The 12,775-nt window shown below is 45.1% G+C and overlaps 1 protein-coding gene across 3 annotated transcripts in view; it reads right to left on the bottom strand.

The window, feature by feature from the left end:
• Window positions 1-7,054: 7,054 nt before the first annotated feature.
• SLIT1 (slit guidance ligand 1) overlaps window positions 7,055-12,775 on the bottom strand; it is a 241,870-nt gene continuing 236,149 nt past the window's right edge. For 2 of the 3 annotated variants that reach the window (XM_074233238.1, XM_074233239.1), the window contains exons 32-37: window positions 10,060-10,297; window positions 9,754-9,884; window positions 9,070-9,224; window positions 7,877-8,165; window positions 7,501-7,712; window positions 7,055-7,343 (exon numbers count right to left, since the gene is read on the bottom strand). In XM_074233238.1, the coding sequence (XP_074089339.1) occupies window positions 7,105-7,343; window positions 7,501-7,712; window positions 7,877-8,165; window positions 9,070-9,224; window positions 9,754-9,884; window positions 10,060-10,297 (1,264 nt within the window). In that variant the 3' untranslated portion in view covers window positions 7,055-7,104. Of the gene's footprint in view, window positions 7,344-7,500; window positions 7,713-7,876; window positions 8,166-9,069; window positions 9,225-9,753; window positions 9,885-10,059; window positions 10,298-12,775 lie in introns of those variants that run through there. The other variant, XM_074233240.1, reaches the window with a different exon arrangement.

Raw genomic sequence — 12,775 nt, 5'->3', positions numbered from 1 at the left:
ATATATATATATATATAAATAAATATATATATAAGACTAAAACTGGTCAGTGGTCAGTACACGGGTCTGCAGAGCAGATTTCCCTTTGTTCTTTTTGACTTGCCGCTCTTAAGCAATAATAATCTTGATAATAACACTTGGGATGGGGGGGCTCCTGTGGCCCTGACCTCAGAGAAATGAGTAGGGCTGGAGTATCATCCTGCTAAGAATGCTTGTCTTTGCTTGGAGATGTTGCTGTACTTGAATATCTGCTTCTGTTGATGTGCATGTTCCTACTTCAAGAAATGAGGATTGTAGAATATATATGAAATCTTGTAGGACCAGACCCAGTAGAAAGATCCTGTCCAATGAGGAATGCTGGTAAATTTCAATGGATTATTGGCATGTGCAGAATCCTGATGTGAGGGGAGCCAAGCTGCAATTGAGGCAGCTTTAGGAGAGTTTTTAGAATAGGATAAAAATGGCTGATAGAAGAAATGGGTCATCTGGCCATATTTCATTAACTTTTAACTAAATTACATTTTCTATCAAACCACACAAAAACCCCCTTACTTGTGGCTTTGAAGTACCAATTCAGCTGAGAGATAATCTCATGGACAGTCCTCCCCTTCCACACCTTTCGCTTCACCCTAGACAGTTCAGCAGCACCTCCTCAAGACCGGCCTGGACTTGGTCAGAAAAGCCCCCCTTATCTTTATCATGTAAATCTTAGGCTTTTAAAATGTCTTCTCTTTTGTATTTATGAAAGTGTTTGGAAAATTTTCACTTGTGTTACTTAGCTTGAAGTATTCCATTGGAATAAACCTTTTCTTTGCTAGGCCATGAAACCAAACAGGCAGAGAAACCTGACCTCCGCTCTTATATCATTGGTGATGGGAATGTGTGAACTCTTCAGTGATTTGGGGGAATGGGGAGGGGGTTTGAAAGGGATCTCACCTAAGGTTCCTCAAGTCTTCTTACATTAGAATCATCCTCTCTAGAATCTGGTCCTTATCGTCTAGGGGCAAAGTAGTTCTCAAGGTGTAGCTAGAAATTCCAAGGCACTGGAGAATGCCTCCTGTGGCCCTGACATTAGGAATCAAACTATGGGAAATCATGGCTGCAGCTCTTTTTTCCATTACAGCTCTAAGATATTCACCCAAGGTCAGATACAAAAGCACAGACAAGTTTCTTTAGTAAACAGATCATGTCTCCAAGGACAAAGGGGGTCCTAGAAACCCATACTTAATATCTTTGCCAAAGGAGCATCCAATTGGGAAGCTGAGATGGCATTTTGGTTTTAATACTTTTGATCTTGACCCCATACAATTTATTAAATTTGAGGGGTCAGAGAGCAGGGTGTTGACAAATGTGTACTGCAAGGAGCTCCAAAATCAATCGACCATTCCTCAAGGTCTTTTCAGGTTTCTCCTAATGTCATTACTGAGGTCAATTTCTCGGTTTTTTTTTTAACTGTATGTGTGAGTCTTAGAGACGGTAATCCAAGATGTCCAAGGATTGTATTTCCAGAGGGTCCTTCCCGTTTTCTGGTACTGTGTGCATAATCCTGGCCAATGTGAAAGCTCTCTCCTTTCACCTTTAGCAAAGAGCATTAATGAGAAATATTTCAAGCTGGTGCTCTTAAGGATTTGATAATCTCTTGGGTCTGGATTTCCGTTATGTTAGTGGGGATAGGAAAATACTGTGTCTTTAATGGATGACAATTAAATGTATGCTGTGAATTGTTTGTTGGTCTGAAACATTGAAAAAAATTCATTAGACAATGTTTACATACCTCACCTGAAGAACCTTTGAAAGTGTAAATAAAATAAAAATTATATTAAGTTGCTTTAAAACAATATGTATAGCTATAAAGTTGGAGTTGGAGTTATTTTAACTTTGAATATGTACCAAGTCTCTTAAATATTGAAATTTTGTGGATTTTTGTGCTTCTGTGTTTTACTTTCCTGTTAGGCCACATAAGAAATTGTGTTCTTGCTATTGGTAAAGGGGCCCTCACTGAAATCCAAATTTGAAGGATTTCCTCTTTTTTCCATGTTTGATTTGGGGGGAAGGGTGGTATGGGTGATTGGATTGGTGGGAAGAGCTTATCCATCATTGTCATCTATCCTATGAGCTTTCTAAAGGCGCTTATTTTATTGAAGTTTATTAAACATCTTTGATATTAATATGTGTTTGTGTAATCACTGAAATATGAAGAATTATCAAGTCCAGACATAGATACACACATGTCTGTATGTGTGACTTCTAGTGTAATTTACTGTTTTATCATTTTAGGCCTAATTTGGAAGGAAAATTCTAGTGCAGTTAATGACTCCTTTTGGATTTATGTAGAACTTTTGGTTAGATGCCTTTGCCTAATTCTGGGACACTAGAAGTTACTGAATACTCCACACTTAAATAGTTCTCATGGAGTGATCATCCACTCTCAAAAAGGCAAAACCAAGTTGTCTTTTGTGGATAAGACAAAAATTTAGAAACTCCTCTCTCATGTTAACCCTAGACCCCCATTTCATTGGTTATATCTTGTAATGAAAAATAACTTAAAAAGTCTTAGTTCACTAACAGTCCTTATTTTAAATTCATGTTTTAAGGAAAGACCTAGAGCATTGGGTCATTTTTGCAGGATTAGGGAAACAATTCCACTTCGTCAGTCCCTACTCCCTTGTTCTGTTATGTCATCAGCCAGTTGAATGTGGGACAAGTGACAAAATCTACTCCCAAGAGGCTTATTTCAGGCTGGATTCCATGATTTTGGTCTGGATTAAAATTTAATGAAATGGCCCAAGGTTTTTAGTCCTAGCCCATGACTTAAAGCTTGATTAAAAAAAAAAAAGCCTAGCACTTGAAGTCAAGATCAGCCTTTGATCTTCACTAGAAGTAATGATAATTGTAAAGGTTTTCCCCATTTTGACCCTTTGTGGTGAAGATTGAAGGCACTGACACTCTTGACACAGGCTAGAATTGAGGAATAGCGTTATTTCTGAGATGAATTGAGGATGTTTTTGTTTTATAGAGGTAGATTACCTAAGCCATGAAAACCTCTAGAGAGAGATCACAGGACAAAAACCCTAATTGTAGAAATCCATATTGCCATGAAGGGTGAATTGTGGATTATAAATGAACCTAAAGGAGTCTTATTAAATCTAAAATGTTTACCAAAAAGAACCTGAATCACTTGGGTATCCTTGCCAACATTGGGCCATCACATTTACCCATTGTGATATTCATTCCCTTAGATAGTCATTAATTTTATTGTGTTGCATGCTTTTTAAAAGTGAAACTTGACTGGATTTACTGTGGTGGCTTCAGTGTGCTGCTAACTTAAAATGGTAGTGGTTTCACTTAATGTCTGCTGTAGAAGTGAAATGACTACATTGAGAAATGTCATGTGAGCTATGCCCATTGATTCAGAATCAACTCTTGTAGGACTGAATTAAACTCACCCATATGCATTATTTTTGCCAGTAAAGTTTTGACCAAGTGAAAGATCAGGCAATTAACAATCCTAATAAGTGTATGATTCTATGTGAAGAAAGAAGAGAAATAATTTTTTTAAGTATTACATTCATTGACCATGGCAGCAAAGACCACTAGTCTGAAATATTCTCCTTGAATTTTAAAAGCAGGGTAGATGGATGTAAGTGATTATTTTAGTACACTAGTAAAGAAGTGGTCCTGATTGTGGAAAAGAGCTTTAGAGCCATAGTCTGATTAGTATATTTGTATTTTATGTGAAATTAGAGAAAATGAGTAAAGAACTATCTTACATTGCCATTTTAGAATCCATCCTTTACATTGTCCTTCAGAGAAAGCAGTCCTTCCCATCTTAGTAGGAATGCCCCCTCCCCTCCTTTGCCAACTTGGAATGCAAATGGTTTTTCTAAAGTCCAGAACCCTAGTTTCTGAATTTCAGTGCCATGCCTAATTCATGGTATATCTGGACAAGGAAATCTAGGTTACTCCTAGTTGAATGGTGAGCATCTGATGTCAGCAGGCAGCAGTTTAAAAGAGAACAGCAATCCAAAATCTGAATGAATAAATGTCGTGTCCACATGAAAGGCAATATTGACAATGTCAGGCATGTTCTAAAACAAAGGACCATTGCTGGCTCTCTGATTGACCTTACCCCTAACCAGCTTTTTCCAGAATGCATACCAAGCTAACAAAATCCCCAAACAAATGTTGCTACTGCAGAACTTCTGAAAAACAAGTTTTTCCCCTTAACATATAAAAATACTATAACAAAATGAAATATAAATATTTATTAGAATCTGTAATTTCTTCAAGGTTAAACTACAACAGGATAAAAAAAAGGCAGGAAGTTCAGCCTTTTCTATTTCCTACTCTACTTCCTACTGCTTTTCATGGGTAATTTTGTGACATTTTCCTTTTTAAATGACTCCTGAACCATCTCACTTCCCTATTTCTCTTTTTATAACAGTTTGACTAGAAGTGACCTGTTAATATAGTGGCCATTGATAAAGCCAAAAGTGGTTAAAATTCTCAATTTTATTGAGAACCCACCAGTGCCAGCTGTGCCTTGGCAAAGTGATGTCCCCAATTTATTTTATTCTCAAAATAACTCCGTTATCCAGTGTGGAAGGGGCTGATGTGTTCAAAGGCTGGTCTTCATGACTAAGAAAACATGATGAAGTTGAACACATGACAGGGTAGGATTCAACTTGTTAGCTAATGAATGGGAGAGGAAGAAAATGATCAGGAAGGCAATGCAGTTTTGACATCTCCCTGCCCTCCTATCTGAAATAGGTTTCCACATCAGGCAGGGGCTATGCTTTTGGAGCAATCAGTTCCTCTTAAGGAAGTCCAATGATAGTCTAAACACCTGAGTGAGAGGGAGGCAATAATGTAGACGATGGAGATGTAAGAAATCCTTGCCTTGGGTTTTAGATCTCTTGATGTGATTCTGTGGGGATCTTACAGTTGATGCTTTTCCCACCAGGTCCTATCAGGTGTCATGTGTTGGGGGATTTTTAGGACATGGGGGGGAGGAGATTATTTAGTGTACATTAACAGTTGAGAGTTCAGTTTTCTTGGGGGTTCATAGCCGTCCTAAGATTTTTTTTTTTCCTCCGCTTTTCATTCCCTTTTGGAAAGGAGAGATTTAGTAGTTTGGTGTTGCTGTAGTAAAGCACCTTGTTTTCTGTCCATTTCCAGTATCTTCCCAAGATGTTGCAGAATAAGAAGGTAATGCCTTGAAAAGCATTTTTTAAAAAAGGGGAAACCCAGCTTCTTGCTGGAAGTTAGGTATATCTGCCTATGAGGGAAAGGAGTAGCTTGACAATGTGAGCCCATTGTCTTGCTGTCGCAGGCAATGGGAAGACATTTCCTCTGAGTAAATTTCTGCTTAGTTGGAGGGATTAGAGATCTCCTGAGCATTTTTCTTTCCCAGGTAGCTTCAGGATCCTCTACAGTTGGGACAAGCCAGAGCCCATTTAGGATTGGGGGGGACTTTTAGCTTTTAAACATTGAAATGAATCTCCCCTCCCCACTCCCCACACACCTTGAAACATTAGCACCTGAGAGCTCAAGATCAGTCTTGGGACAGAAGAGTTTGCAAGTCACAGAAGTATTGGGCCCTTTCACTAGAAGAGACTCAAATACCCTAGTTTATATTCCAGCCCCCCCCCCCAAGAGCTTCCTGTAAGTTTGAGGGGTTACCCTTATTTGTCACCAACTCCTCAGAATAATGTTTTTGGGTAAAACAAAATACATAGTATACAAAGGAAACCAATTCCACTGAAATGCAGTTATCAAAATATTTTTTTAAAAAATAAGATCATGGGCCCCAAATGAAGAACCCTTGTTCTCATGACATTAAGACAGGATCTCAGATAATCTGACAAAAGGAGACCATGACCTCCCCCGCCCTTTGGTCCCTTTAGCCAGCCTGGTGTTTTAGAATAAAAGAATGAGGCTCATGTTTATTTTCAATTTCATAATACTTAAATTCATAATCAATTCAATTCCATTTACAAGTGGAATTTTTATTTGTGGACGGTCAACAATTTAGTGAGTCTTCCTGGTGGCCCCTCACACGCTCCATTTCCACCTTCAGCCGCCTTCCTTTGCGTCCTCTTAGTATCAGGTTGTGGTCCATGACTGGAACCAGGGAAGCCCCCCTCCTCTTCTGAAGCCTTCTTGGGCGCAGCCTCTCCTCTTCCTCACCCACCTCCTGCCTTCCTGTCAGACCACCCATCTATTCCTACAGTCCTGAGCCTAGGCTATGTAAAGTCTGCTTCTCCGCATCCCTCCCATTCACTATGTCTAACATAGTGCTTAATAAATACTTGTTGGTTAACATTTAGGTCTTTATTTTGGTAAATGTTTCCTAATTCAAGGGCTTCTTTTTCCCCCCAACTTCTATCCTAAATTGTCCCTCAACGCTCAGTGACCAAAGTCTGGGTTCACCTTCAAAATAGTTCGTGTCACGGACCCTCCCAGCCCAGGAGGACCCACCAGTGCCAGCTGCGCCTTGGCAAGGTGATGCCTTGTCCCCAGGCTCCCCGCCCCTAGAACCCGGGAGATTGGGAGCAAAGCGGAGAAGCCTTGCTCCAAATCCCGAGGCCCGGGCGGAGAGCTGGGCTGTGGCTTCCAGGGGCCGCGCTAATCATCTCAAACGGCTCTGGCCGGGCGGGTGGAGGCCGAGGCCGGGGCCGGGGCCCGGGCCCGGGCGCGCAGCGTGAGGAAGGGGTGCTCGCGCTTCTGCACCGGCCGCGGCTGCCGCCCCGCCGCGCCTCGGAGTCTCCCCGACAAGCGGGCGCGGCTCTTCCCCCCACGTGCCCCTCACGTGACCGCCCACGTGCCCCCGCGCGGCCCGCTCCCAGTTCCCCGGCTCGAGGCCGCAGGAGGCGGCAGGCCGCTGACCCGGAAGATGAGGCCGGGAGGCGGGGGGGACGCCCCCGCGGCCCCTCACGTGCGCCCGGGGGAGGGGGGGAGGAGCCGTCCCTTGCTTAGGCCGGGCGCTCCGCCCCCCCGGCCCCGCCTCCCGCCTCCCGCCTCCGGGGCCACGTGCCGCCCCCGCGCCCCCCCCCCCGCCCCGCCCCGCCCCGCCCCCGGCCCCGCCCGGCGGGCGCCTCGGGGCTACGCGCAGCCTGCGCAGCCGCACTTGATGGGCTTCTCCACCTCCTCCACGAAGGAGGCGCCATCGCTGCACTCGAAGGCGAACCTCCTCCGCTTCACCCGCAGCCCCACGCAGCAGCCGCGGCCCGCGCACGAGCCGCGGCACTCGACCCAGGACAGCGGGCGCGTGGTCTGGCAGATGGCGTAGCCCCTCTGGACCTGGTGGAAGTCCCGCACGGGGGCCCCGCGGCACGCGGACTCTGAGTGAGACACCAAGGGAGAGGCTGGGTCACGGGGGCGCGGCGGGCGCCCCGCCCCTTCCGGAGGCGGGGCCGGGCTTCCGGGGGCGGGGCGGGCGGGGGGCGACGCCGCTGTGGGGGCGTCAGGGGCGGCGCGGCGGGCGTGGGGGCCCCTGACCTTGCTCGCACAGCTCCCCCGCGAAGCCGCCGTCGCACACGCAGCGTGGGGCGCCCTCGCCGGGGGCCTGGCAGCGCCCGTGGAGGCAGCGAAGGCCCTGGCAGGGGTCCGGCGGCTCCCCGGGCTGGTTGCACAGGGCCCCCCGGTACCCGTCCTGGCACCGGCAGCTGTAGGACCGCGTGTCCAGGGCCACGCAGGCCCCGTGCGCGCACCTGCAGGGGACAGAGAAGTGACCGGTGGGGCCCCGCTGCCCGTGCTGGATGAGGCCCGCGGGGCGGGCACGTGCCCCCCAGGGTGGGCTCCCTTGGGAGCGCGCCCTCTCCACCCCGCCCCTCCGCCCTTCCTAGCCCCGGGGGGGGGGCTTGGGGTCACTCACTTGTGCCCCTGGCAGGGGTTGCTCATCTGCTGATCGCAGTGGGGGCCCCCCCAGCCCGGCTCGCAGTGGCACACAGGTCCCTGGGCAGCGTTGGGCTGGCAGATGCCATGGACACAGTAGAGCTTCCGGCACGGCTCGCAGCCCGGCACCACGCCCGGCTTCATCTGGGTCTTGGTGAAGTCTTGCAGCTCGTTGTTGATGTACAGGTTGCGGATGCAGCCGTGGAAGCTGGTCCCGTTGAGGATCTGCCACAGCCGGAAGGCCGCCGAGTTCACGTCCACAGGCATCCCTGCAGCCAGGAGCACAGCTTGTCTGAGCCCCAGGAGAAGCCCTGGAGGGGGCATTCTCTGGAGTTCATCCACTGGAGGGGACTTTATGAGAAACAGTGATCCATCTCCCTCCCCACGCCCCATTCCACCCAGAGGTTTCATCTTGGCCCCCTTTTCTGGCTAGTCCCAGAACTTGGAGGCGGATCCCTACACCCCAGTTAGGTGAAATACGTGTATGCCTCTCTTCCTGACCTCCCTGGCCCAGAAGGAGAAAGAAGACTTGGGAAGATCTGACCTCACAGCTTGGCAGTCCTCCCACCCCAGGCTAAGAGATCCCTCTCTTTGATGATGCCAACATTCACCTTCACAAAGTCTCCACACATGCAGCAGCAAATAAGACTTGGGCTAGGACATCCTTTCCTTTATTTCAATATTGTTGTAAAATTTTATTCTGGAGCCCCAAGGCAGAGGGAGAAGGGGGACATGAAAAGAGACCTTTGTGCACAAAGCCTCCATCCCAGCCTCACCTTTATGAGCTAAGCCTCCATCCCAACCTCACATCCTATGGTATCCAAAGGCAAGGTTAGTTCTAAAATGCAGTCCTGAGATGGAGTAGGAGGCAGTGAGGCATACCATGAATAGACTTTAGTTAACTCCCAATCTATGGAACTTCAGAAAGGCTAATCTTAGTTTTAAATTAATCCACACTATAAAGGGTTAAGAGCTCCTATGCAAGACCAGATCCCAACCTCCATATCATTTTAGAGATGATCTACTCTCCTAAGAAATGGATAAGACCATCATGGTGCCCTGGGGCCCTCCAGGGACTCTAATGACCACACCATAACTTTCTCTGACTCAAAGTAAATGGAGGGATCCTGTCAATAAAGTCTGGTGAAGCCCTGTTCCCTCCTTGGGCCTCACCTCCCACATAGAGCGGGGCTTCACTGTTGAGGGTGTAGTGTTTGCCAAAGTTGTCCATGGTCATGGGGCTGCCACCATCAATGGAGAGATTCACCATCTGGTCAAAGGTGACAAGTTCGACTGTGTGGAACTGGCCATCATTGATGGTCTCGGCGCTAGAAGGAGACAAGGCAGCACCCCCCGCTGTGGGTCAGGGGCTTCAGTCACAGACCATCCTTGCCACAGGAGAACATCGGCATCTGTTTCTCCAGAGATATGGTGCTACTATAGCAGCAGCATAGATTATTATTCTCCTAAGGACCTCAAAGCATCTTAGAGATAGTCTCACAAGAAGAGAAGAACAATAGGGTTTTCAAAGTGACTCAATAACAAACTCCTCATCCACCCTCTTTATTGCTCTTTTAGGAAGGCACATCAAAGGTTCCCTTTCTTGAAGAGGCTTCCTGACCCTTCCCCTTGCCACATATGTTCAGCCCACCTATCACCAAAGGGAAGACTCAGTACTTCCTTTCTGAAGCAGACCCTGAACTGAAAAGTTGAAAACAAGGTAGTGGTGGAGTCTGACTCTTGGACCTCCAGGGATTCATCTTCTCTGTTAAGAAGAGCAGTTATAATGGTAGAAACTATGTGGCAGATGCTCCCCCAGACCTAAAGGATGTGTGACTAGGGCAAAGGAAGAGCTACCTGTAGATGGCAGAGCTGGGGTAGCTGCCTGGATCATAGCTGACTCTCACATGCCCTTGGTACAGCTCTACAGCAATGTGGTCATTGTCCCCATTGTACAACAGGATTCCATTGTCTTCTGCTGTGGCGACCTATGGGGGGGAGGTGAAATGATGCCTGTGCCAACTGTATGTGGGAAATAAGTAGAAGTGGGAGCCCTCGGGTCCCTTGCCAAGCAGCACTATCAGAAATACAAAGCCCCCAGGCAGGGACTTTCTTCTTCATCCCTTGCCCACTTCTCCTCCCCATGACCAGGCCCCTCCATACCTGTAGTGTGATGTTGGCACGGGGCCAGTTCTGCGAATCAGTGAACTGCAGATATGTGTCTCTGTCTACAAAATTAACACTCAGCAGCTTTTCACACTCGGGGCCACCAAAACCTGGCAGGCACTGACATACAGGCCTGTTTCCCAGGTCCACACAGTTGGCACCATTCTGGCATTCTGCCCCCTCACAGGGGCTCAGTGGCACTGGAGGCTGGGAGGCCATCTCACACAGCTGCCCACTGGGCAAAAAGAAAAGGGAAGAGAAAATCTAGGTCAGAAACAGTGACCCAATGTCTTAGGCATGAGGCCTATCCTGTTTCATCCTGTAGCCCTTCTCACTAGGACACACTCATTACTAGTCATCTGAGCTCTGTCCCTATTTTTCGATGAAATTCAATTAAGTATTGGTAAATGACCAGCCCCAGGGACCCTTGTCCCACAAAGCTCATTCTTTTAACTGACATGTCCATTGTGTCCTTTGGCATTCCTAATTCTGTGGTTTGTTGGGCTTAAAAAATTATTGTAAACTTGGCAGTTATTAACAGAAACAAAAAAATACACATGCAAAAAGAGTTAATGATCTTACAATGAACCTTTAAGGAGTCCAAATTAAAAGAATTGAGTCAAGTAAAGAAAAAGCATTTGTTCTATGGGCCAAAAAAAGATACTTTTAGATGATTTTCCCACATCTTGGAGAAATCCTAGGGAGAACTGCTAAGAACTTACAAATTAAACCAAGGTATATTTTAATACTTGCTGAAGTTAGTAAAGAAGAAAAAAGAAGTGAAAAACATGTTAGGAAATATGGTCTGGGAGCAAGAAACAAAAGAGGCCAAAGCTTGTAGATTTTATAAGACTTTTTCCTACATATACTTTCCCCTCAGAATAGAGTTGGGAGGTGCATGGTAAGAATCAAATATCATAAAAAGTGAAGATGTTTATCTTTTTAATAGAAAATTATTTAATTACCAGTGTGGAAGTCATTCCCAAATCATCTATTGGTATGCAGTCAAGCTTGTTAATACAAAGCTCAAAACCAGTACAATTTAGAACAATGAGAAAGTATGGTGTTCAATTGAAGATGCTTTAACCTGATATATTTGAGCATGCCACTGACATTGAAAAACAAAAAAAAGAACAGACATATAGACTGTTCAGTTTCCCAAAGAAGTTTGATAATAAATTAATCACAAAAAGAAACCATCTTAGTCACAGATACATGATTTCTTTTCAGAGCTGAGAAAGATATAGCAGCTAAGAACACAACTGGTTCAGAAAATACATTTGTTTATAAAATCTGAAGGTCAGTGGAAGATGATGAGCAATTGTCATAAAACAAACAATTTCACAGAAAATTTGATGAGATTAAGTTAAATTATCTTGAGTAGTTAAGGATGAAACTTTTAAAAATGTGGCAGAGAATGACAAAATAATGGAAGAAGATTCAGCAAGATTTCTATGACAAACCCAACTCCATCAATGACAGTGGAGCTACCACATTTGAACTCGAAAGGACAAGTCCAGTGTACTGTATGCGGAAGTAAAAGAGGTGCTGAAAAATGAAGATGGAAAGAGTAAATGGAATACAGAGAGGAGGTCTGTGCTTGAGCTGATGCAATTTTGAGGGCAGTGAAGGACTGATTTAAAAGCTATCAGAAAGCGGAGAGATATAAGGGGCTTATCAAAAATCAACTGAGAAAAGATGAATAACAATTTATCCACATATCTATTTTTCTCAGTTCCTCAAAATCCAAATAAGAATAATTTACACATAGGATTGAAGACATCCTTGTGAAAGATATGACAACAAGTAGACTTTCACAAATTATTCTACAGCAGAAACATCTTTCCAGTCAGACAACTGACAGAAAGGTGTAGACGATATAACATCCCATTGTATTTATCATCTGTTGACTATTTTTAAAAAAATTGATTTGGGGGCAGCTAGGTGGCACAGTGGATAGAACACCGGCTCTGGAGTCAGGAGTCCCTGAGTTCAAATCTGATCTCAGACACTTAGTAATTACCTAGCTGTGTGGCCTTGGGCAAGCCACTTAACTCCATTGCCTTGCAAAAACCTAAAAAAAAATTGATTTGTTAGAACAAGATGCCACCTTAAAAATTTTCTTATATCAGGGTGTCACCCATGTATATTATAGAATTATGCAAGATTCTTTGAAGGATAGGAAAGATAATCTCTTATCACATTCAACTGAGATCAATGTATACCATGGAAACAGTGTAAAGATTAACAGACTGCCTTCTGTGGGGGGTGGGGGGAGGGAAGCAAGAATGGAGGGAAAATTCTAAAACTCAAAATTAATAAAATCTTTCTAAAGTAAAAAAAAGGGGGGTGGCTAGGTGGCATAGTGGATAAAGCACCGGCCCTGGAGTCAGGAGTACCTGGGTTCAAATCCGGTCTCAGACACTTAATAATTACCTAGCTGTGTGGCCTTGGGCAAGCCACATAACCCCGTTTGCCTTGCAAAAACCTAAAAAAAAAAAAGATAGGAGAGATAATTCTTTTCAGTGACCTATATGTGAGGCATGAACAGTGAGACATAGTTCTTCAAAGGTTATTTGCACCTTGAAGGAAATAAAGTAAGGTCTTCTATATTTGGTGAGATCTTTCAGATGTTCCGGTTTGCCAATCACCTTGTACTAATTACCTCAATCCTCAGAACATTTCGTATCTTCCTAAATTAGAGATATATATA

Source organism: Macrotis lagotis, chromosome 4 (assembly GCF_037893015.1).
Source record: "Macrotis lagotis isolate mMagLag1 chromosome 4, bilby.v1.9.chrom.fasta, whole genome shotgun sequence".
Taxonomy (NCBI): Eukaryota; Metazoa; Chordata; class Mammalia; order Peramelemorphia; family Peramelidae; genus Macrotis; species Macrotis lagotis.
This window is presented reverse-complemented; position numbering and strand designations above follow the sequence as displayed.